Source organism: Aedes aegypti, chromosome 1 (assembly GCF_002204515.2).
Source record: "Aedes aegypti strain LVP_AGWG chromosome 1, AaegL5.0 Primary Assembly, whole genome shotgun sequence".
Lineage (NCBI taxonomy): Eukaryota > Metazoa > Arthropoda > Insecta > Diptera > Culicidae > Aedes > Aedes aegypti.
Window position 1 is genome coordinate 59,351,831 of NC_035107.1, and position 24,314 is coordinate 59,376,144.

At 34.9% G+C, this 24,314-nt stretch overlaps 2 protein-coding genes across 5 annotated transcripts in view; both read left to right on the forward strand.

Annotated features, from left to right (window-relative positions):
- Positions 1-11,719, forward strand: part of LOC5571384 (dentin sialophosphoprotein) — a 32,049-nt gene extending 20,330 nt beyond the window's left edge. For both annotated transcript variants that reach the window (XM_021857406.1, XM_021857413.1), the window contains 2 exons: positions 9,830-10,495; positions 10,586-11,719. In XM_021857406.1, coding sequence (XP_021713098.1) covers positions 9,830-10,495; positions 10,586-11,117 — 1,198 coding nt within the window. In that variant the 3' untranslated portion in view covers positions 11,118-11,719. The remainder of the gene's footprint in view (positions 1-9,829; positions 10,496-10,585) is intronic.
- Positions 11,720-22,085: 10,366 nt separating this feature from the next.
- Positions 22,086-23,566, forward strand: LOC5576828 (AH receptor-interacting protein). Of its 3 annotated transcripts, none has more exons than XM_001656223.2 (3): positions 22,086-22,299; positions 22,362-22,997; positions 23,056-23,566. In XM_001656223.2, exons 2-3 carry the CDS (start codon positions 22,387-22,389, stop codon positions 23,399-23,401), a joined length of 957 nt encoding a protein of 318 aa, XP_001656273.2. In that variant the 5' UTR covers positions 22,086-22,299; positions 22,362-22,386; the 3' UTR covers positions 23,402-23,566. The 3 variants fall into 3 exon arrangements, with proteins under 3 accessions (XP_001656273.2, XP_021713123.1, XP_021713129.1); XM_021857431.1 differs by having other exon boundaries at positions 22,086-22,261; XM_021857437.1 differs by having other exon boundaries at positions 22,086-22,210.
- The last annotated feature ends 748 nt before the right edge of the window (positions 23,567-24,314 follow it).

The following is a 24,314-nucleotide window of genomic DNA, read 5'->3' on the forward strand; positions in this document are numbered from 1 at the left end:
TTAAAATTCTTAAAATTCTTAAAATTCTTAAAATTCTTAAAATTCTTAAAATTCTTAAAATTCTTAAAATTCTTAAAATTCTTAAAATTCTTAAAATTCTTAAAATTCTTAAAATTCTTAAAATTCTTAAAATTCTTAAAATTCTTAAAATTCTTAAAATTCTTAAAATTCTTAAAATTCTTAAAATTCTTAAATTCTTAAAATTCTTAAAATTCTTAAAATTCTTAAAATTCTTAAAATTCTTAAAATTCTTAAAATTCTTAAAATTCTTAAAATTCTTAAAATTCTTAAATTAAAAATTCTTAAAATTCTTAAAATTCTTAAAATTCTTAAAAATTCTTAAAATTCTTAAAATTCTTAAAATTCTTAAAATTCTTAAAATTCTTAAAATTCTTAAAATTCTTAAAAATTCTTAAAATTCTTAAAAATTCTTAAAATTCTTAAAATTCTTAAAATTCTAAAATTCTCAAAATTCTTAAATTCTCAAAATTTTTAAAAATTCTTAGAATTCTTAAAATTCTTAAAATTCTTAAAATTTTAAAAATTTTAAAAATTCTTAAAATTCTAAAAATTCTTAAAATTCTTACAATTCTTAAAATTCTAAAAATTCCAAAAATTCTAAAAATTCTAAAAATTCTAAAAATTCTAAAAATTCTAAAAATTCTAAAAATTTTAAAAATTTCTAAAAAATTCTAAAACTTCTAAAATTTAAAATTTTAAAAAATTTTAAAATTCAAATTCTTAAAATAAAATTCTTAAAATTCTTAAAATTCTTAAAATTCTTAAAATTCTTAAAATTCTTAAAATTCTTAAAATTCTTAAAATTCTTAAAATTCTTAAAATTCTTAAAATTCTTAAAATTCTTAAAATTCTTAAAATTCTTAAAATTCTTAAAATTCTTAAAATTCTTAAAATTCTTAAAATTCTTAAAATTCTTAAAATTCTTAAAATTCTTAAAATTCTTAAAATTCTTAAAATTCTTAAAATTCTTAAAATTCTTAAAATTCTTAAAATTCTTAAAATTCTTAAAATTCTTAAAATTCTTAAAATTCTTAAAATTCTTAAAATTCTAAAAATTCTAAAAATTCTAAAAATTCTAAAAATTCTAAAAATTCTAAAAATTCTAAAAATTCTAAAAATTCTAAAAATTCTAAAAATTCTAAAAATTCTAAAAATTCTAAAAATTCTAAAAATTCTAAAAATTCTAAAAATTCTAAAAATTCTAAAAATTCTAAAAATTCTAAAAATTCTAAAAATTGTAAAAATTGTAAAAATTCTAAAAATTCTAAAAATTCTCAAAATTCTAAAAATTCTAAAAATTCTAAAAATTCTAAAAATTCTAAAAATTCTAAAAATTCTAAAAATTCTAAAAATTCTAAAAATTCTAAAAATTTTAAAAATTCTAAAAATTTTAAAAATTCTAAAAATTCTAAAAAATTCTAAAAATTCCAAAAATTCTAAAATTCTAAAAATTCTAAAAATTCTAAAAATTTTAAAAATTCTAAAAATTCTAAAAATTCTAAAAATTCCAAAAATTCTTAAAATTCTAAAAATTCTAAAAATTTTAAAAATTCTAAAAAATTCTAAAAATTCTAAAAATTTTAAAAATTTTAAAAATTTTAAAAAATTCTTAAAATTCTTAAAATCTTAAAATTCTTGAAATTCTTAAAATTCTTAAAATTCTTAAAATTCTTAAAATTCTTAAAATTCTTAAAATTCTTAAAAATTCTTAAAATTCTTAAAATTCTTAAAATTCTTAAAATTCTTAAAATTCTTAAAATTCTTAAATTCTTAAAATTCTTAAATTAATTCTTAAAATTCTTAAATTCTTAAAATTCTTAAATTCTTAAAATTCTTAAAATTCTTAAAATTCTTAAAATTCTTAAATTCTTAAAATTCTTAAAATTCTTAAAATTCTTAAAATTCTTAAAATTCTTAAAATTCTTAAAATTCTTAAAATTCTTAAAATTCTTAAAATTCTTAAAATTCTTAAAATTCTTAAAATTCTTAAAATTCTTAAAATTCTTAAAATTCTTAAAATTCTTAAAATTCTTAAAATTCTTAAAATTCTTAAAATTCTTAAAATTCTTAAAATTCTTAAAATTCTTAAAATTCTTAAAATTCTTAAAATTCTTAAAATTCTTAAAATTCTTAAAAATTCTTAAAATTCTTAAAATTCTTAAATTCTTAAAATTCTTAAAATTCTTAAAATTCTTAAAATTCTTAAAATTCTTAAAATTCTTAAAATTCTTAAAATTCTTAAAATTCTTAAAATTCTTAAAATTCTTAAAATTCTTAAAATTCTTAAAATTCTTAAAATTCTTAAAATTCTTAAAATTCTTAAAATTCTTAAAATTCTTAAAATTCTTAAAATTCTTAAAATTCTTAAAATTCTTAAAATTCTTAAAATTCTTAAAATTCTTAAAATTCTTAAAATTCTTAAAATTCTTAAAATTCTTAAAATTCTTAAAATTCTTAAAATTCTTAAAATTCTTAAAATTCTTAAAATTCTTAAAATTCTTAAAATTCTTAAAATTCTTAAAATTCTTAAAATTCTTAAAATTCTTAAAATTCTTAAAATTCTTAAAATTCTTAAAATTCTTAAAATTCTTAAAATTCTTAAAATTCTTAAAATTCTTAAAATTCTTAAAATTCTTAAAATTCTTAAAATTCTTAAAATTCTTAAAATTCTTAAAATTCTTAAAATTCTTAAAATTCTTAAAATTCTTAAAATTCTTAAAATTCTTAAAATTCTTAAAATTCTTAAATTCTTAAAATTCTTAAAATTCTTAAAATTCTTAAAATTCTTAAAATTCTTAAAATTCTTAAAATTCTTAAAATTCTTAAAATTCTTAAAATTTAAATTCTTAAAATTCTTAAAATTCTTAAAATTCTTAAAATTCTTAAAATTCTTAAAATTCTTAAAATTCTTAAAATTCTTAAAATTCTTAAAATTCTTAAAATTCTTAAAATTCTTAAAATTCTTAAAATTCTTAAAATTCTTAAAATTCTTAAAATTCTTAAAATTCTTAAAATTCTTAAAATTCTTAAAATTCTTAAAATTCTTAAATTCTTAAAATTCTTAAAATTCTTAAAATTCTTAAAATTTTTAAAATTTTAAATTCTTAAAATTCTAAAATTCTTAAATTCTTAAAATTCTTACAATTGTTAAAATTCTAAAAATTCCAAAAATTCTAAAAAATTCTAAAAATTCTAAAAATTTTAAAAGTTTTAAAAATTCTAAAATTCAAAAAATTCTAAATATTTTAAAAATTCTAAATATTTTAAAAATTCTAAATATTTTAAAAATTCTAAATATTTTAAAAATTCTAAATATTTTCAAAATTCTCAAAATTGTAAAAATTCTAAAATTGGCAAAATTTTCAAAATTCTTAAAATTCTTGTATATCTTAAAGCAGCTATTCAGCATGACCATGCTGAGGGTCGTGGGTTCGAATCCCGCTGGTCGAGGATCTTTTCGTAAAGGAAATTTTCTCGATTCCCAGGGCATAAGAGTATCGTCGTACCTGCCACACGATATACACATGCAAAATGGTCAATTGGCATAGAATGCTCTCAGTTAATAACTGTGGAAGTGCTCATAAGAACCCTAATCTGAGAAGCAGGCTTTGTCCCAGTTGGGACGTAACGCCAGAAAGAAGAAGAATATCTTAAAATTTCTAAAATTCTCATAATTTGTAGAACTTTAAAAAAAATCACAAAATTCTCATAATTTTCAAAATTCTCAAAATTTTCTAAATTCTTATAATATTCTAAATTCTCAAAATTGTTTGGAATTTCTGTAATCTTTGGAATCTTCTTGGAATCTTTGGAATCTTTGGAATCTTTGGAATCTTTGGAATCTTTGGAATCTTTGGAATCTTTGGAATCTTTGGAATCTTTGGAATCTTTGGAATCTTTGGAATCTTTGGAATCTTTGGAATCTTTGGAATCTTTGGAATCTTTGGAATCTTTGGAATCTTTGGAATCTTTGGAATCTTTGGAATCTTTGGAATCTTTTGGAATCTTTGGAATTTTTGGAATTTTTGGAATTTTTGGAATTTTTGGAATTTTTGGAATTTTTGGAATCTTTTGGAATCTTTGGAATCTTTGGAATCTTTGGAATCTTTGGAATCTTTGGAATCTTTGGAATCTTTGGAATCTTTGGAATCTTTGGAATCTTTGGAATCTTTGGAATCTTTGGAATCTTTGAACCTTTGGAATCTTTGAAACCTTTGGAATCTTTGGAATCTTTGGAATCTTTGGAATCTTTGGAATCTTTGGAATCTTTGGAATCTTTGGAATCTTTGGGAATCTTTGGAATCTTTGGAATCTTTGGAATCTTTGGAATCTTTGGAATCTTTGGAATCTTTGGAATCTTTGGAATCTTTGGAATCTTTGGAATCTTTGGAATCTTTGAATCTTTGGAATCTTTGGAATCTTTGGAATCTTTGGAATCTTTGGAATCTTTGGAATCTTTGGAATCTTTGGAATCTTTGGAATCTTTGGAATCTTTGGAATCTTTGGAATCTTTGGAATCTTTGGAATCTTTGGAATCTTTGGAATCTTTGGAATCTTTGGAATCTTTGGAATCTTTGGAATCTTTGGAATCTTTGGAATCTTTGGAATCTTTGGAATCTTTGGAATCTTTGGAATCTTTGGAATCTTTGGAATCTTTGGAATCTTTGGAATCTTTGGAATCTTTGGAATCTTTGGAATCTTTGGAATCTTTGGAATCTTTGGAATCTTTGGAATTTTTGGAATTTTTGGAATCTTTGGAATCTTTGGAATCTTTGGAATCTTTGGAATCTTTGGAATCTTTGGAATCTTTGGAATCTTTGGAATCTTTGGAATCTTTGGAATCTTTGGAATCTTTGGAATCTTTGGAATCTTTGGAATCTTTGGAATCTTTGGAATCTTTGGAATCTTTGGAATCTTTGGAATCTTTGGAATCTTTGGAATCTTTGAATCTTTGGAATCTTTGAATCTTTGGAATCTTTGGAATCCTTTGGAATCTTTGAATCTTTGGAATCTTGATTGGAATCTTTGGAATCTTTGGAATCTTGGAATCTTTGGAATCTTTGGAATCTTTGGAATCTTTGGAATCTTTGGAATCTTTGGAATCTTTGGAATCTTTTGGAATCTTTGAATCTTTGGAATCTTTGGAATCTTTGGAATCTTTGGAATCTTTGGAATCTTTGGAATCTTTGGAATCTTTGGAATCTTTGGAATCTTTGGAATCTTTGGAATTTGGAATCTTTGGAATCTTTGGAATCTTTGGAATCTTTGGAATCTTTGGAATCTTTGGAATCTTTGGAATCTTTGGAATCTTTGGAATCTTTGGAATCTTTGGAATCTTTGGAATTTTGGAATCTTTGGAATTTTTGGAATCTTTGGAATCTTTGGAATCTTTGGAATCTTTGGAATCTTTGGAAATCTTTGGAATCTTTGGAATCTTTGGAATCTTTGGAATCTTTGGAATCTTTGGAATCTTTGGAATCTTTGGAATCTTTGGAATCTTTGGAATCTTTGGAATCTTTGGAATCTTTGGAATCTTTGGAATCTTTGGAATCTTTGGAATCTTTGGAATCTTTGGAATCTTTGGAATCTTTGGAATCTTTGGAATCTTTGGAATCTTTGGAATCTTTGGAATCTTTGGAATCTTTGGAATCTTTTGGAATCTTTGGAATCTTTGGAATCTTTGGAATCTTTGGAATCTTTGGAATCTTTTGGAATCTTTGGAATCTTTGGAATCTTTGGAATCTTTGGAATCTTTGGAATCTTTGGAATCTTTGGAATCTTTGGAATCTTTGGAATCTTTGGAATCTTTGGAATCTTTGGAATCTTTGGAATCTTTGGAATCTTTGGAATCTTTGGAATCTTTGGAATCTTTGGAATCTTTGGAATCTTTGGAATCTTTGGAATCTTTGGAATCTTTGGAATCTTTGGAATCTTTGGAATCTTTGGAATCTTTGGAATCTTTGGAATCTTTGGAATCTTTGGAATCTTTGGAATCTTTGGAATCTTTGGAATCTTTGGAATCTTTGGAATCTTTGGAATCTTTGGAATCTTTGGAATCTTTGGAATCTTTGGAATCTTTGGAATCTTTTGGAATCTTTGGAATCTTTGGAATCTTTGGAATCTTTGGAAATCTTTGATTTGGAATCTTTGGAATCTTTTGGAATCTTTGGAATCTTTGGAATCTTTGGAATCTTGGAATCTTTGAATCTTTGGAATCTTTGGAATCTTTGGAATCTTTGGAATCTTTGGAATCTTTGGAATCTTGGAATCTTTGGAATCTTTGGAATCTTTGGAATCTTTGGAATCTTTGGGAATCTTTGGAATCTTTTGGAATCTTTGGAATCTTTGGAATCTTTGGAATCTTTGGAATCTTTGGAATCTTTGGAATTTTGGAATCTTTGGAATCTTTGGAATCTTTGGAATCTTTGGAATCTTTTGGAATCTTTGGAATCTTTGGAATCTTTGGAATCTTTGGAATCTTTGGAATCTTTGGAATCTTTGGAATCTTTGGAATCTTTGGAATCTTTGGAATCTTTGGAATCTTTGGAATCTTTGGAATCTTTGTGAATCTTTGGAATCTTTGGAATCTTTGGAATCTTTGAATCTTTGGGAATCTTTGGATCTTTGAATCTTTGGAATCTTTGGAATCTTTTGGAATCTTTGGAATCTTTGGAATCTTTGGAATCTTTGGAATCTTTGGAATCTTTGGAACTTGAATTTTGGAATCTTTGGAATCTTGAATCTTTGGAATCTTTTGGAATCTTTGGAATCTTTGGAATCTTTGGAATTCTTTGGAATCTTTCTTGGAATCTTTGGAATCTTTGAATCTTTGGAATCTTTGGGAATCTTTGGAATCTTCTTTGGAATCTTTGGAATCTTTGGAATCTTTGGAATCTTTGGAATCTTTGGAATCTTTGGAATCTTTGGAATCTTTGGAATCTTTGGAATCTTTGGAATCTTTGGAATCTTTGGAATCTTTGGAATCTTTGGAATCTTTGGAATCTTTGGAATCTTTGGAATCTTTGGAATCTTTGGAATCTTTGGAATCTTTGGAATCTTTGGAATCTTTGGAATCTTTGGAATCTTTGGAATCTTTGGAATCTTTGGAATCTTTGGAATCTTTGGAATTTTTGGAATCTTTGGAATTTTGGAATTTGGAATTTTGGAATCTTTGGAATCTTTGGAATCTTTGGAATCTTTGGAATCTTTGGAATCTTTGGAATCTTTGGAATCTTTGGAATCTTTGGAATCTTTGGAATCTTTGGAATCTTTGGAATCTTTGGAATCTTTGGAATCTTTGGAATCTTTGGAATCTTTGGAATCTTTGGAATCTTTGGAATCTTTGGAATCTTTGGAATCTTTGGAATCTTTGGAATCTTTGGAATCTTTGGAATCTTTGGAATCTTTGGAATCTTTGGAATCTTTGGAACTTGGAATCTTTGGAATCTTTGGAATCTTTGGAATCTTTGGAATCTTTGGAATCTTTGGAATCTTTGGAATCTTTGGAATCTTTGGAATCTTTGGAATCTTTGGAATCTTTGGAATCTTTGGAATCTTTGGAATCTTTGGAATCTTTGGAATCTTTGGAATCTTTGGAATCTTTGGAATCTTTGGAATCTTTGGAATCTTTGGAATCTTTGGAATCTTTGGAATCTTTGGAATCTTGGAAGCTTGGAATCTTTGGAATCTTTGGGAATCTTCTGGAATCTTGGAATTTTGGAATCTTGGAATCTTTGGAATCTTGGAACTTTTGGAATCTTTGGAATCTTGTAATCTTTGGAATCTTTGGAATCTTGAATCTTTGGAATCTTTGGAATCTTTGGAATCTTTGGAATCTTTGGAATCTTGGTATCTGTGGAACTTGGAATCTTTGAGAATCTTTGGAATCTTTGGAATTCTTTGGAATCTGGAATCTTTGAACCTGGAATCTTTGAACCTTGGAATCTATTGGAATCTTTGGAATCTTGGAATCTTTGGAAATCTTTGCGAATCTTTGAATCTTGGAAATCTTTTGGAATCTTGGATATCTTTGGAATCTTTGGATCTTTGGAATCTTTGGAAATCGTTTGGAATCTTTTGGAATCTTTGGAACTTGGAATCTTTGGAATCTTTGCGAATCTTTGGAATCTTTGGAATCTTTGGAATCTTTGGAATCTTTGGAATCTTTGGAATCTTTGGAATCTTTGGAATCTTTGGAATTTTTGGAATCTTTGGAATCTTTGGAATCTTTTGGAATCTTTGGAATCTTTGGAATCTTTGGAATCTTTGGAATCTTTGGAATCTTTGGAATCTTTGGAATCTTTGGAATCTTTGGAATCTTTGGAATCTTTGGAATCTTTGGAATCTTTGGAATCTTTGGGAATCTTTGGAATCTTTGGAATCTTGGAATCTTTGGAATGGATCTTTGGAATCTTTGGAATCTTTGGAATTTTGAATCTTTGGAATCTTTGGAATCTTTGGAATCTTGATCTTTGGAATCTTTGGATCTTTGGAATCTTGAATCTTTGGAATCTTTGGAATCTTATGGAATCTTTGGAATCTTGATGGAATCTTTGGAATCTTTGGAATCTTTTGGAATCTTTGGAATCTTTGGAATCTTTGGAATCTTTGGAATCTTTGGAATCTTTGGAATCTTTGAATCTTTGGAATCTTTGGAATCTTTGGAATCTTTGGAATCTTTGGAATCTTTGGAATCTTTGGAATCTTGGAATCTTTGGAATCTTTGGAATCTTTGGAATCTTTAATCTTTGGAATCTTTGGAATCTTGGAATTGGAACTTTGGAATCTTTGGAATCTTTGGAATCTTTGGATCTTTGGAATCTTTGGAATCTTTGAATCTTTGAAACCTTTGGAATCTTTGAAACCTTTGGAATCTTTGGAATCTTTGGAATCTTTGGAATCTATTTGAATCTTTGGAATCTTTGGAATCTTTGGAATCTTTGGAATCTTTGGAATCTTTGGAATCTTTAATCTTTGGAATCTTTGGAATCTTTGGAATCTTTGGAATCTTTGATTGGAATCTTTGAATTAATTTTATGCACACATGCTCCGTCAAGTTATGAGTTCAACGACCGTTCAAGATTGTACAAGAACTTCTTCGAGTACAGGTCTTCAGATCTACAAGCGTAACCAGTAATCTTTGGTAGATTTATGAATAAGCTTTATTCCCATATAGCCTCAATAAACCATGTCCGAAAGATCTCTGGTCACGTTTGTAGATACGAAGGTCTTCACTCAAAGAAGTTTTTGGACAACCGTTGACTTTGACACTTGATAAGACATATTTAATTGATCCTGTTTGGCTGTGAACCTTATTTATTGATAACAGAGATGTTACAAATCGGAGATGAACCAGCCAAGGGCTGAAAATCTCCCTAATAAAGATAAATAATAATAATAATGTTACAAATTACGCTTGTAGATCTGGAAGCCTAAGTCCAAAGGAGTTCAATGATTACCGGAAAATGTTAAACTTGGTTTACCGGAGTTGTAGGAATTGTTGATCCATCGTCAATAATTTACTGGTTGCGTTTGTTGATCTGAGGACCTAGGTTCAACGGAGTTCTTGGATAACCCTAGAAAGCCGTTAGACTCCAAACTTTGTAGAATATGTTTATTTGAGTCTGCTTGGATATGAACCTTATTCATAAACCTTCGTAAGATCTTTGGTTACGTCTGTAGATCTGAAGAACTCCATAGAGTATGTTTGTTTGAGTGCCGTTGGGGTCTGGTTTCAGCGACGAATTACTCTTGAAATGTTCCAAGTCTTGAAACGCAAATCGGTAACCATGAGTTGATCTCGTTTCAGGCCCTATTACGAACTTCGAGCCAACTACAACGCTCTACTTCTAGAACAGAAGCAGAAGGTCGTAGACCTGGAAGCCAAGGTGTCCGAGGCGAAGATGAGCTACAACGAGGCTCTCACGCGCTTAGAGAAGATCTCCGAGGAGATTCACCAGCAGCGCAAGGCCCGTGCCAGCAGTATCGACGAGGACGCCTCCTCTTCATCTTCGTCGACGAATCACCCGCGAACTCAACAGCTAGGTCTAGGCGGTATGCATTTGCCCTTCAGTAAATCCCCGTCGGCGGCGCGGATCGAGAGCAGTGATGAGTACCTGGAGTTCCCGGCCAAGCTCGGGCTGAAGTCCAGCCCGATAAAGCCCAAGTATCTGGACAAGCTGGATTGTCCGCACCTGTTGAAAGACTTCGCCCGGAAGCCTAGTCCAGGAGGGGAGAGCGATTCGGACAACAACTATCTGTTCTCGCCAAATCGGACCATCGATGACATCACCAACATGTCGTCGGAGGATATCGAGCAGTGGACGGAGATTCGGTTGTCCAACTCGAATAGCAGCAGTTCTGGGTACTCGCAGCACAATTCGCTAGCATTGGAGGACGACCACAATGGGCTGGTGGCGGATCTGATCTCCGATACTACGGATACAGATTCCGATGATAGCCATTCGGGACCCAGGTGAGTCTGAAGCGGACGCTTGTCGATCTGAAGACCTCTATTCCGAATCACAGTAGGCTTTGAATAACCCAAGTTTCTCCTTTTCCCCAGGGTCAAAGCGCGCATAATCAAGATGGAGATCTACGACGACAGCGCCAACCAGAACACGCGGAAAAGCGAAGGCATCACCGGATGGATCGCGAGCCGTTCCATCGGTCGATCAGCTTCGATCTCGATAACCGGCTGCGCCCCGACCCCGGGCTCTACCAGTAGTAAAGAAACCGCTACCACCCCCACGGGATCCGGTTCCGGCCGGAGGCAGAGCTTGGACATCATCATCGACACGAGCGATCGGGTCAAGGATGCCTTCACCCAGGGTATCCAACGAATTGGGCGTTCGCTGGAGCGACGGAACTCCGAATCGGAAGTGGTCCGGGATGGGAGCGATGGGTTGACGGGGGTCGGGAATGGGGGCAATGGGTCCGGTTCCGGGACCGGCTCCGGTACGGGGAGTGATTTTTTTCTCTTCCAACGCTCGTCGGATCCTGCACGGGATGGTCTCTCGGATGAACAGGTTGAGAACCTACTTCTAGGCCAGGACTGTTCGGATTTGTTCCAGAATGTGGTCAACCTGTCGAAGTAAGGGCCGGGCACCGAACGAGCGTGGGACTGGATTAACTGTGATTCGAACCAACGGTGATGAGGCGATGATTTTACACTTATTAAGCAATTATTCACACGTAGGAAAGTATTATTTTAACCTATTCGGTAGGCTAATCGAATACCAATTGCTGTGAAATTTGAAAACCAAGCAACACTGTAAGTATGCAAAAATCCAATTTGAAACAAAAGTATTGTTAAAGAAGAGGGAAACAAAGGAACCGGAAACGGATGAAGCGACAACATCGTAGGAACCTCTGATATTCCATTTATCAAATTTCGAAGCGATCACAGCAATCTTTGCAAACTTATGATGAACCATATCAAAGTGGAACGACGGAACATTTTTTCTAACCTAAAAAAATCTTAGAACACTAATCGGCTATCCCATTTCAAAGCATTGTATCGAACGATATTATCGCTTCATCGTTTCCGAGCACTGTTCCCTATAATTGTTGTTGATACAAAACAAAACAAAAACTAAACCAAAACAAACTAGTCTTAGAGCATCAATTAGTATCAACTGAAAGCGCTTGGAAATCGCAATTTTGGAGGGGGAAATGTCCCCCCTCAGCATTAGAGAATCATGAAGGAAATCTGAAAGCAATTTTATCCGTTGTCAAGCAAAAGCAAACATTTCACTCCATTGCAATTGAGTAAGTCATGTACATTCCATTTCATTTTTTGTTTGACACTTATTTCACATGCATTTCACGTACCGTAAAACGGGGTAACTTTGATAGTTTTTTTTCGAAGGAAACTTGAATATTTATGCATGCTGTTTCAAAGAATTATTATTTATATTTTTAAAACAAGTACTGGCATCCTAGCAATCGATTGCAGTTGATAGATTGCCAAAAGATTTATTTTGAATGGATATATAATTTTTCATATAATCGAAAGTCGGTTTTCTGTTTTGGGGTAACTTTGATAATGGGGTATGCATCGAACAAAATTGAATGAATAACGAACATTTGTAGGGCATTGCATACCTCTAGGCGTTTAACGTGATATGGAAATTTCTGACTAAGATTGCAAAAATGGTCCCAGTTTGTGAAAAGGCTATTCGCTAAGAGATTTGAGACCGTATTCAAGTTCTATGATAACTAGGCTGTCAAAGATAAGTGGCTAACTATTCAAAACTACGTCAAATAGTGATCGTAGAACAGATTGTTTGTAAGCGTTTCGAAAATGCTGAAATCGTGTCAATTTTTAATATTCGTATAAAAAGCCTCAAATGTTCTTGATTCAAATGAAAACCACTCTTACATGAAGTGTCATATTAATATTCTTTAATTGTGCATTCGTTTTGCTTAACTGATTAACAGAAATTATGATATTTCGTTTATTATGTGGTAGGTTACGCACTATCAAAGTTACCCGCATTATCAAAGATACCCCGTTTTACGGTACACATTTACTGTTTTTTGATTCATCGACCGACATCTCACCACGACATCCCCACATCTTGCTGTGTCTGTCTCTCTTCTGTATGTGTTTGTTATCTAACTGTGTAGATGAGAATTATTAGAATAATGACCAAAGCGAATCAAAATTTGGCTTGAAGAACGGGACAAGGGGGCTTCATTGAGGGAGTGTAAGCAAGCGTTGAAAACTGACCGGAAATAGCTATTATCAATGGAAGAAAGTTGAGAGATTTTTTTCTGTGGACTGGAAATGAAAGAAAACCATGTAATAAAAAAACATTTCATAATGTAACCAGATGACAAAACCATCAAGGAGTTATAAAAAAACACAAATTAGAATTGACCAAAACAAATCAAAGAATGGGTCATGCTCAATAGAATCAGCGTAGCCCTGTAGAAAATTCGTTAAGCTTCAAGAGAAGCTCGGAGAAGATTCTGGAGAAGCAACGTAAAGAATTTGGAGAAGCTTCGTGAAGCATCTGGAGAAGCGTCGAAAAGCTTCTTGAGAAGCATCGAAGAGCTGCCGAAAATGAAGCTTCGGAGAGCTTCTGGAGAAGCTTAGGAGAGCTTCTGGAGAAGCTTCGGAGAGTTTCTGGAGAAGCTGCGGAGAGTTTCTGGAGAAGCTCCGGAGAGTTTCTGGAGAAGCTTCGTAGAGTTTTTGGAGAAGCTTCGAAAAGCTTATAGAGAAGCTTCGAAAAGCTTAAAGAGAAACTTCAAACCGATTCTGGAAAAACTTCGGAGAGCTACTGGAGAAGTCTCGAAAAGCTTCTGTAGAAGCTTCAGAGAGCTACTGGAGAAGCTTCCAAGAGCTTCTGGAGAAGCTTCCAAGAGCTTCTGGAGAAGGTTCCAAGAGCTTCTGGAGAAACTTCCAAGAGCTTCTGGAGAAGCTTCCAAGGCTTCTAAGAGCTTCTAAGAGCTTCTGGAGAAGGTTCCAAGAGCTTCTGGAGAAACTTCCAAGAGCTTCTGGAGAAGCTTCCAAGAGCTTCTGGAGAAGCTTCCAAGAGTTTCTGAAGAAGCTTCCAAGAGCTTCTTGAGAAGTTTCTAAGAGCTTCTGAACAAGCTTCGGAGAGCTTCTGGAGAAGCTTCGAAGAGCTACTGGAGAAGCTTCCAAGATCTTACGAAAAGCTTTCAAGAGCTTCTGGAGAAGCTTCGAAGAGCTTCTGGAGAAGCTTCCAAGAGCTTCTAGAGAAGCTTCCAAGAGCTTATGGAGAAACTTCCAAGATCTTACGAAAAGCTTTCAAGAGCTTCTGGAGATGCTTCCAAGAGCTTCTGGAGATGCTTCCAAGAGCTTCTGGAGAAGCTTCCAAGAGCTTCAGGAGAAGCTTCCAAGAGCTTCTGGAGAAGGTTTCAAGAGCTTCTGGAGAAGCATCCAAGATCCCATGAAAAGCTTTCAAGAGCTTCTGGAGATGCTTCCAAGAGCTTCTGGAGATGCTTCCAAGAGCTTCTGGAGAAGCTTCCAAGAGCTTCAGGAGAAGCTTCCAAGAGCTTCTGGAGAAGCTTCCAAGAGCTTCTGGAGAAGCATCCAAGATCCCATGAAAAGCTTTCAAGAGCTTCTGGAGATGCTTCCAAGAGCTTCTGGAGATGCTTCCAAGAGCTTCTAGAGAAGCTTCCAAGAGCTTCTGGAGAAGCTTCCAAGAGCTTCTGGAGAAGCTTTCAAGAGCTTCTGGAGAAGCTTCCAAGAGCTTCTGGAGAAGCTTCCAAGAGCTTCTGGAGAAGCTTCCAAGAGCTTCTGGAGAAGCTTCCAAGAGCTTCTGGAGAAGCTTCCAAGAGCTTCTGGAGAAGCTTCCAAGAGCTTCAGGAGAAGCTTCCAAGAGCTTCTGGAGAAGCTTCCAAGAGCTTCTGGAGAAGCTTCCAAGAGCTTCTGGAGAAGCATCCAAGATCCCATGAAAAGCTTTCAAGAGCTTCTGGAGATGCTTCCAAGAGCTTCTAGAGAAGCTTCCAAGAGCTTCTGGAGAAGCTTCCAAGAGCTTCTGGAGAAGCTTCCAAGAGCTTCTGGAGAAGCTTCCAAGAGCTTCTGGAGAAGCTTCCAAGAGCTTCAGGAGAAGCTTCCAAGAGCTTCTGGAGAAGCTTCCAAGAGCTTCTGGAGAAGCTTCCAAGAGCTTCTGGAGAAGCTTCCAAGAGCTTCTGGAGAAGCATCCAAGATCCCATGAAAAGCTTTCAAGAGCTTCTGGAGAAGCTTCCAAGAGCTTCTGGAGAAGCTTCCAAGAGCTTCTGGAGAAGCTTCCAAGAGCTTCTGAGAAGCTTCGAAGAGGTTTTGGACAATCTTCCAAAAACTTCAGGAAAATCTTCCAAGAACTTCTGGAGAAGCTTTCAATAGCTTCTGGTGAAGCTTCAGGGAGCTTCTGGAGAAGCGCCGAAGAGCTTCTGGAGAAACTTCAAAAAGTTTATTGAGAAGTTTAGAAGAGCTTCTGGAGAAGCTTCGAAAAACTTCAGGAAAAGCTTCTGGAGAAATCTCGAAGAGCTTCTGGAGAAGCTCCGGATTGCTTCTGGAGAAGCTTTGAATTGGTTCGAGGTAAACTTGGAGAGATTCTAGAGAAGATTCAGGATAATCTTCGACAAGCTTCTGATAATGCTGCGTAAAGCTTCTGGTGAAGCTTAGTAAAGCTCTAGAGAAGTTTCGTTAAGCTTCAGGAAAATCTTCGTAAAGCTTCTGGAAAATGTCGTAAAGCTTCTGGAAAAGCTTTGAAAATTGTCATAAAACTTCAGTAGAAGCTCAGTAAAGAACTTCGTAAGAATCGTAAGCTTCTGGAGAAGCTTCATAAAGCTTTTGGAGAAGTTTCGTAAAGCTTCTAAAGAAGCTTTCTGACAAAATTTCTGATAAAACTTCTTGAAGTTTCTGGGGAAGCTTCGTAAAGCTTCTGGAGAAGTTTTGTATAGCTTCTGGAGAACTTTCGTAAAGCTTTGGAGTTACGAAAAATTCTGGGGATGATTCGTTAGCGTCTAGAGAAGGTTTATATAGCTTCTGGAGTTGCTTTTTAAGCTTCTGAAAGAAAATTAGCCATCATCCAGCCAACATATTTTTGCATGCTGAAAAACACTAAAACCTGAGTAACTGAAATTTTCAGAAGTTCCCGAAAAACTCTTCTTGTTTAAGGACTTAAAGTTTTGGAAATATGTCCCAGGTGGTTCAGGAGATATTCCGGATTGTCTTGGGGTACCAAAATTGGCCACATCATCCTTGCAACGGATATCTCAGGATCCTTATGAGCTAGACAGTTGGTGGCGCTAGTAACATTTTTTCTTAAATTTTCTATAACTCAAAATCCTGATAAGCTAGAAAGTTGCTGTTTTGGGCAAAGCGGTTAAGTGGACCGAGGGCTATCTGACAGTGAAAACTTTGTTTTGGAATTCTTCCGGTAGGTGGCGGTAGTAGCATTTTTTTCTTTAATTGTTCATAACGCAAAATCCTGATGAACTAGAAGGTTGGTGTTTTCGACAAAGTTTTTCAGTAGAACAAGGCCTATCTGGCAGTGAAAAAAAGGGTTTGGAAATTAGTCCGCCAGGTGGCACTTATAACATTTGTTCTTAAATTTCTATAACTCAAGATTCTGATAAGCTAGAAGGTTGGTATTTTCGGCAAAGTTGTTCAATGGCTATTAAAGTTGTTCAGTGGACCGATGGCTATCTGGCAGAGAACACTTGGTTCGGGAATTTGTCTGCTAGGTGGTGCTAATAACATTGTTTTCTTAAATTTTCTATAACTCAAGATACTAATGAGCAAGAAGGTTGAATATTTCGGAAAAGTTGTTCAGTAGACCGAGGGCTATCTGGCAGTGAAAAATTTGTTCGGGAATTCGTCTGCTATGTGGTGCTTATAACATTTTTCTGCAAACTCGAGATCCTGATGAGCTAAAAAGTAAGAGTCTTCGGCAATGTTGTCGATAATGAGATCGGCAAAGAACGAGGGCTATCTGGCAGTGGGAAATCAATAGTAAAAAATTCTTCAATCCTTCATGTCTTCAGATCCGGATGAGATAGGAGGTTGGTATTTTCGGCAATGTTGTTCAGCAAAATGAGAGCTAAACTCTTAAAATTCTTCCATTAATTTAAAAAAAAATGTGTAGTGTGAAAAATTTGTTTGGGAATTCCCCAGGTAACAATTTGATGCTGCTCAAATGCTTTTACAACTAATCCAAATCAAATTTGTTTGAATAAAAGCTGACTATAGCCTCCATACACTTCTATTCAGCTGTTAAACATCTAATTTTGGTGATTTTGTTCAGCTTTTAGCTTACATGAGACTATATAAGAGTCTGGTTTAACGCTTAGCAAGCGCTTTTATCGAATCCCTTTGAATGACGATAATTCTATTTTTAAACAAATGGCAGCCAAGGAAAGCTTAACGATCGCTTATTCAACCTCTTTTCAGCAATGAACCAAAAATTAAATAAATGGTTTACAGGTTTATAGTTTTGAAGATTATCAATGCCACTAACAATTCCAAATACGTTGTAGAGATGTTTGCTGAAATTTAATAGTGAAGAATAATAATTATGAATAATTGAGAATTGAACTGGGATTCACTGATTTAAAGCCACTCACCTTAGCATCTGCTCCACCGGAGAACACTTGAATATTACTCAAAGCAAAGGGATAACTTTTCGACTTGTCTGAATAACATTTGTATTATTTTTTATCAAAGGTTGCATTGAGGCTGGAGAAAAGGTTCAAGCGCTATCCAAAAACACATGAGTCAGCTGTCAAAAGTGTGTGTGGTTTGTGTTTGTGGTTTAAGTGGAAAATTAATTATTTTTACCGTTTCCTTTAAATAGCTAACATGTGATGAGGATATATCTTTGGGATCGCATGTAGTTATTTCATCTTATGACTAGGGTGCAGAGCTACTTGGGCACTTCCATGATTCACTTTGGCATGGGGGGTTTTCCTCGACCGAATTGTCTGAAACTTTGCTATGAGAAGCACTTCAATGCATCGCATATTGTGGCAAAATATGAGCTCAGTAGCTTTCAAAAAACCCCACAGACGAAGTGAATCAAAAGTGCCAAGAATAGAATCCCGCTTTTCAATATGTTCTCATAGATGCCCAATTAATAAATTATAAGCCCATGTTAATTATAATCAGGGTCATGATCAAATATTGTTAAAAAAAATGCATTATTTTAATCATGACTAACGGGTTGAGTACTATCGTAACAATTTTCCACTCCATGGTGTGAACATTTGTTGTACGACTAACAAAAACGAGATTGTTTTTTTTTATAAACATCAATTTTATACGAAACAATTTGATAATGAATGTTGATCACAGTTTTAATCAATGTCATTTATATTTGCAGAGTAGTAGTGAAAAATGTAGCTGGAAAATACTTTATTCAGCTTTATATTCAGCAGTGAGTGTTCTGCTGAATAAGAGTATTGAATAAACTCTTCTTCATGTTTGTGTTCTGCTGTCATCGTATGCAGCCATGTACACCTTTAATCAGCCCATGTTCAGAATATACTCTGGCTATTCAGTTTTCATTGTTACTTGGGTCGTCCACTAGGTGACGCTAGTAAACAATTTTCTTCAAATCCTTGTATCTTGAGATCCTTATAAGCTAGAAGGTTGAAGTCTTCGGCAAAGTTATTTTGCAGATCAAAAAGTGTCTGACGGTAATATATTTGTTTGGGAATTTATTCCTTGCAAAACTATTTTCAATGATATTTTATATACTCTTGTTATCAAACGCTATTAGCGCCACCTAGCGGACGAATTCCGAAACAGTTTTTTCGCTGCCATATAGGCTTCAGTCTACTGAACAACTTTGCCAAAAATACCTACTTTCTAACTCATCAGGAACTTGAATTATAGAAAGTTTAAGAAAAAATGTTATTAGTGCCACCTAGCGGACGAATTCCCAAACAGATTTTTCAGTACCAAGCAGCCCTTGTTCTATTGAACAACTTTGCCGAAAACACCAACCGTCTAGTTCATAAGGATCCTGAGATATCCGTTGCAGCGATGTTGTGGCCAATTTTGGTACCCCAAGACAATCCAGAATAACTCCGGAACTACTTGGACCATATTTCCAAAACTTTCGGATTTTAAACTAGAGAGAAGAGATGAGTTTTCCGGGATCTGCTGAAAATTTCAGCAGTATCCACTATGAAACAAAAAAGTTATGCAGGATTTAGTGTATTTTTCATCATGCAAAAGTATGATGGCTGGATGAAGAATTAAGGGTTTGTTTCTAAAATACTAACAGAACCGAATATCATCGGTATTAAATGAAATTTTCAATAGTTTTCGCAAGAATCTCAAAGATTTGTATTTGCAGGATTCCCAACGATGTCTAACAGATTTTTACAGAAATAATGTCTCAAAGATACCCAAATAATTCCAAAAGATTGATAGCTGGATCAAATACCCGATTTCCACTACCGTGCACCCCCGCTAAGTTGAACGGTAACTCATGCAAACCATCGGGGTTCGTTTTCAACTTCATCTACTAGTCACCCTAGAATCGTGTTTCTGATTACCTCTTTTTCTGTTTTGTTTTGATTCTGCGTTCCGTTCCACACTGTTCGATTTCACTCTACTCCGTTCCAAAAGTGTTCAGATTAGTATATGTGGTCAAACCAACGGGGGTATCCGGTATTTATATAAGAACCCCTAAATGGCTTACAGAATCCCAGAATTATTATAAAATATCCAGAATACCTATCGGAATCCCAAAATTTCTGCAGGAACTCCAGAATCCCAAAAGGCATTCAAGTATCTAGGATATTAAAATTGGGTCCTAAAATTTTTAAAGAAGTCTTGTTTTTATTCAATAACAAGAAAGAGCATCTTACTGCAATTACTTTAGCAATATTTCCCGCTCAAATAACGGCTTTAGGGGAAAAGCATTAATTTTCGACCCATTCATATGATTTTGGCCTACATTGTATGAAAATCCGAAAATTGGCACAGAATTCTTTTAGGTCGAAAATTAATGCTTTTCCCCTATCATGTTTAAACTTAAATTTAAAAATTGGATCCATAAATGAACCTTGACACTTAAGATCATGTTTGACGTTCGCTTCGTCGACAAAAACACCACAGGGGTTTTAGTTTTACCACTGGGGTTGTTCCTATCTGACATTTCGGAAGGGACACGGAAAACAAAATACACCCAAAATTTGAGTTTAAGCCAAGGAGTGTGACAAAATCTAAGAAAATGTTTTTTGGGCTCAAACCAACGGAAAACATTAGAAAATTGAGTAAACATGTGTTATTGGCCTAAACATAAGCGTTTGGCACTAAAATTGGGACAGGGCTTTAGGATCCTATTCTCACGTAAAATTCAAAATTTAATTATGAATACCTGAATTCTATCTGCATACGCAGTTCAATTATTCGCCTTAAATTTCAGTAGAATTAAATAACCATAGAATTAAATGCAACTAGTAATATAGTGTTTAGTTGAAGCTCAGTGATCCTTTAATCAAAGTTCAACCCGAAACTACCGGATTTGCTTGCTAAACTTGTGCTCACGAAGTTCTATGGTGTAATACGGCTGTTTGTTGCACTTGCTACCTCTGGTATTCGATGACGAAGGAGTAGTGCGTAGTTAGGGCTTAGTTAGGTTCAATCTGATGATCAAAATTTTACGAGTCGGCTGCGGGAGCCTTAGTAAGACTTAGGACGATTCTCGCCTTATCGAAGGAAGGTTCCGGAGAAGACACTTATAGGAATCTCAAAATTCTCTTTCAAATCTCAGATTTTTTACGGAAATCTTAAAATATCAAAGCTGACATCAATTTGTATTTATTCCATCCAATTCAACAACGACAATCTATTGTGGATTCATATTACTCTACAATATACTTATTGATGTCGTCTGAGTGTGACATCAATATCTTCTTCTTCTTGGCCTTTCGCCCTCACAGACATAAAACTGCTTTTCAGTTAAGTGTACAATGAGCACCTACAGTTATTAACTAAGAGCTTTCTTTGCCAAAATTGTCATTTTCGCATTCGTATATCGTGTGGTTTCTACGATGATACCGTTTTGTCTCAAATTCCGAACAGACTCATATTCCGAACACTAGGTTTTTGAATGGCGATGAGGTTGAAATGTTTCGCTGAAATATATCATCAAATAACCAGGCTTGATAATTCTCCTCAACATAATCAGAGTTCGGTGACTTACTCTAGAGCAGCGTGCTGCCTTTGCCTCTTTGCGAGGGAGCGAAAAAATGCTAAGCAGAGAGGCAACGAAAAATGAGCGAGGAAGATGCAGCACAAAAAAAACGAGTAAAATTCCATCAAAAAAGGGTGTTCTCACAACTCCCCGAGGACTGTCTGTTCGGGCGGCAGACTCGAGAGTTTGTTTGAAGTGTGAGTGATGGTGAGCATCGCAACGAGAAAGAGAGAGTGCCTGAAATAATCCTCGCATTTTTTTGCACTCTCACTCAAATCGCTTGAGGATCTGTGTTGAAAATTTTGAGTTTATTTTTTTCTCCTCAGAAAAACGGCAAAATCGCCTCCTCTTAGCATCGCAGAGGAGTTTCTATCAAGCCTGCAAATAACCAGGAAATGGCAGTCAATTACAATTCAATTTAATCATCTTCCAATCTTTTTAATACCTCGGGAGTAGTGATAACTCTCTAGTTCCAGACCAGTAAAACCAGCTCAGATAAATTTATTTTCGAAATATTTCATTTGAATACGATTTATTCGTGCTGTTTGGAATTTGAATCAAGGTGTTCGGAATATGAGACAGATTGAAAGCAGTGTTCGGCATTTGAATCAAAATGTTGTTCAATACTTTTACGTAAAAACAATACTAAACAAGTTTAAATAATTATTTTTATTAGTACAGTCAACATCTAACAGTAGGATATTGCAAAGAAACTAAAATTTTCATTATTTTCATCTAATTTATGCCCACCAGATGCATTTGAAGCCACTGTTGGCCTTAAGTGTTCGGAATATGAGTCAAAACGGCCTAGGGAAGTTAATGAAATTTCTATTACGAAAAGTTTCTGGGGTGACCGGGAATCGAACCCAGAAATTTTCAGCGTGGCTTTGTGTTGTAGCCGTGGACACTAACCACTCGGCTAAGGAAGGCCCAAGTGACAGCAATATATTAATAGTGGTTTCTGCGCTCGTGTACATACACGTTACATGTCACCAACACTACTTAAAGATTGCTGGTTGAAAATATAAACAAAGATCAGCTGTTCGCAGCAAAATCAAATGGCAGTATTTTCAACCAGCAAATTTGCGCACGTGTTCGTGACACCGCTCGGCGAGAGCTCAATGGTTGATCGTGCATTTTAATATTTCCCCTCATCTCCCCTCTCAGTTTGTTCTCGTTAGCCGATAGCAGCTCTGAAGTGAAGCGTATTTTGTGATGTGATGTTCCACAACTAAACTTCACTACATTTTATTCAAACTCTCAGATTCAAACCTTCCCATATCGTTAATCATTTTCAATGCTGGCCCACTGTGGAAATGATGGACGCTCGATGAATCTCACTGCCACCGCATGAGTCGTGAGTAGGCGCAGCGCAGAGCTCACTTTACCACCCCCAAAAACCACCCGCACCAAAAATGTTTTCTTCTGTCAGCTGGTTCTGGGCTTTAAATTTTGTTTTGACGAATAGTGTTTTAAAACAGTTTGGTAGGCTAAGTGGGTTGTGTCTGTTAGGTATTCGATTCGTAAGTTCCCACTCCACCTGTGTCATCAAGGACAACGCAAAGACGTGAAGTGTATGCTCTATAGCTCGTCCATTATCTTTGACCTAATTGTACCGGACACGAAAGGTATTCGTTCACGTCGTAAACTACAATTTTTCCTATCACTTTTCAGAGTTTCCCTTCCAACGACCCAAAGCATGGATCCCTGCGTGGACGAAGCGAAGATCGTCAAAGAAACCCTCCACGCAGGCACTAAGGTGGTTCCGTTCCGGGATGGCACCCGTATCAAATTCCACTTCCAGACGCGGAAGCTCGACGGTACCGTGCTGGACGATAGCCGTGAGATGGCCAAACCCATGGAACTGGTCCTGGGCAAAAAGTTCAAACTGGACGTGTGGGAGGTCTGTCTGCAGAAAATGGCCCTCCACGAGGTGGCCAAGTTCCGGTGCGATAAATCGTTGCTTCAGCAGTACCCCTTCGTGTCGAAAACGATCCGGGATTCGATGAAATCATCGGAACACCGGAAGCACTGCTGCGGGATGACCCTCCAGAACGAGGGCATCGGGTATAAGGATTTGGACGAGATCTTTGGGTGTCCGCAGGATTTGGAGTTTGTGCTGGAGGTGCTATCGATTGAGCATCCGGAGGACTATCAGAAGGATTCCTGGCAGTTGAGTGACAAGGAGAAGCTGGAACAGGTGAAAAAGCTGAGGGAGAAGGGGAACGAGTGCTATTCGAGGAAGGACTATGTCGGTGCGACGGAGGCGTATTCGTACGCTGCGGGGTTGATTGAGCAGTTGATGTTGAAGTAGATTCCTAACATGAATTGAAAGTTGTTCCAAATTAATCGCAACTTTATCTTCTAGGGAAAAACCGAATGACACAGAATGGCTGGAGCTGGCCCAACTCAAAGTTCCTCTTCTTCTCAACTACTCCCAGTGTAAACTACTCGACAAGGATTACTACGCAGTCATCGAGCACTGCAGCGAAGTGCTGGACAAGTATGACAAGGATAACGTGAAAGCCCTGTTCCGAAGAGCAAAAGCTCACGTGGGAGCGTGGAATCCAGACCGGGCGAAAGCCGATTTCCAACGGGTTGCCGAGCTGGATCCGGCTCTGGCCGGGGCTGTCAGTAAAGAGCTTAAAAATCTGCAGGAACTGATACGGCTTAAGGATGTGGAAGATAAACTTCGGTTTCAAAAATTGTTCTAAGTCGAGAGGCGATTGTGCGCTTCTTGTAGTTAGTTATTTCTGTTGTAGGTTTTATTCGGTAGGTGAGAAATGGATGTTGTATTCTGTCTGCTTGTGACGACTTTATTGAAACGAATGCAATCACTTTTAAGCCATGTTGTAATCATAACTATGTCAATGTATAAAGATATCTTTGAAAAGTTTTATTGGGAAAGAACAAATCCTTCCTCCACAGAGGTTTCCACCTCCTGGACCGTGTCATTTGCTCAGGTTTGGAAACTCAAATAAGAAAAAAAAACACGAAGCTTCTCCTGAAGATTTTCGAAGCTCTTCTAGTTTTTCTAAATTCTTCTAGACATCCCTCTGTGATTCTTCTGGGCTTATTTTTGGGATTCTTGCAGGAATTCCTCTGTGGTTTTAGCGTGTATCTCCTTGGGATTTCTTCCCGAGTGACGCACATGTTATAATGGAGGCATATCAACTGATATATGACTAAATATAGTCATATAAGAGTTAATCTGCATCAATTGTAACATGTGTGTTCCTTGGGTTTTATAATCCTGGAAATTGAATTCTTTGATTCTTTTTTCGAAAATATCACGGAAATTTCTATCGGAAATCGTGTTGCAACTCTATTAGATATTTTTTAGAGGGTTCTTCCAAAGATTTCCTAGGGCTCTAATAGAAATTCTTCTGGAATTCCTCCGAACTCTGAGATTCTTCGGAAAATGTTTCTAAGATTTCACTGGTAATACTCATAGGATTCTTACGAAAATGCCACTGAACTCTAACGAAAATCATTTGAGATGCTTTCGGAAATTCTTATGAAATACTTTAGAAAATCCTTCAGTAATTCTTCTAAAAATCCTTCGTAATTATCTGCCTCAATATTCTTGTAATATAATACTTCTGGGACTCTTCTTAAAATCTTGTT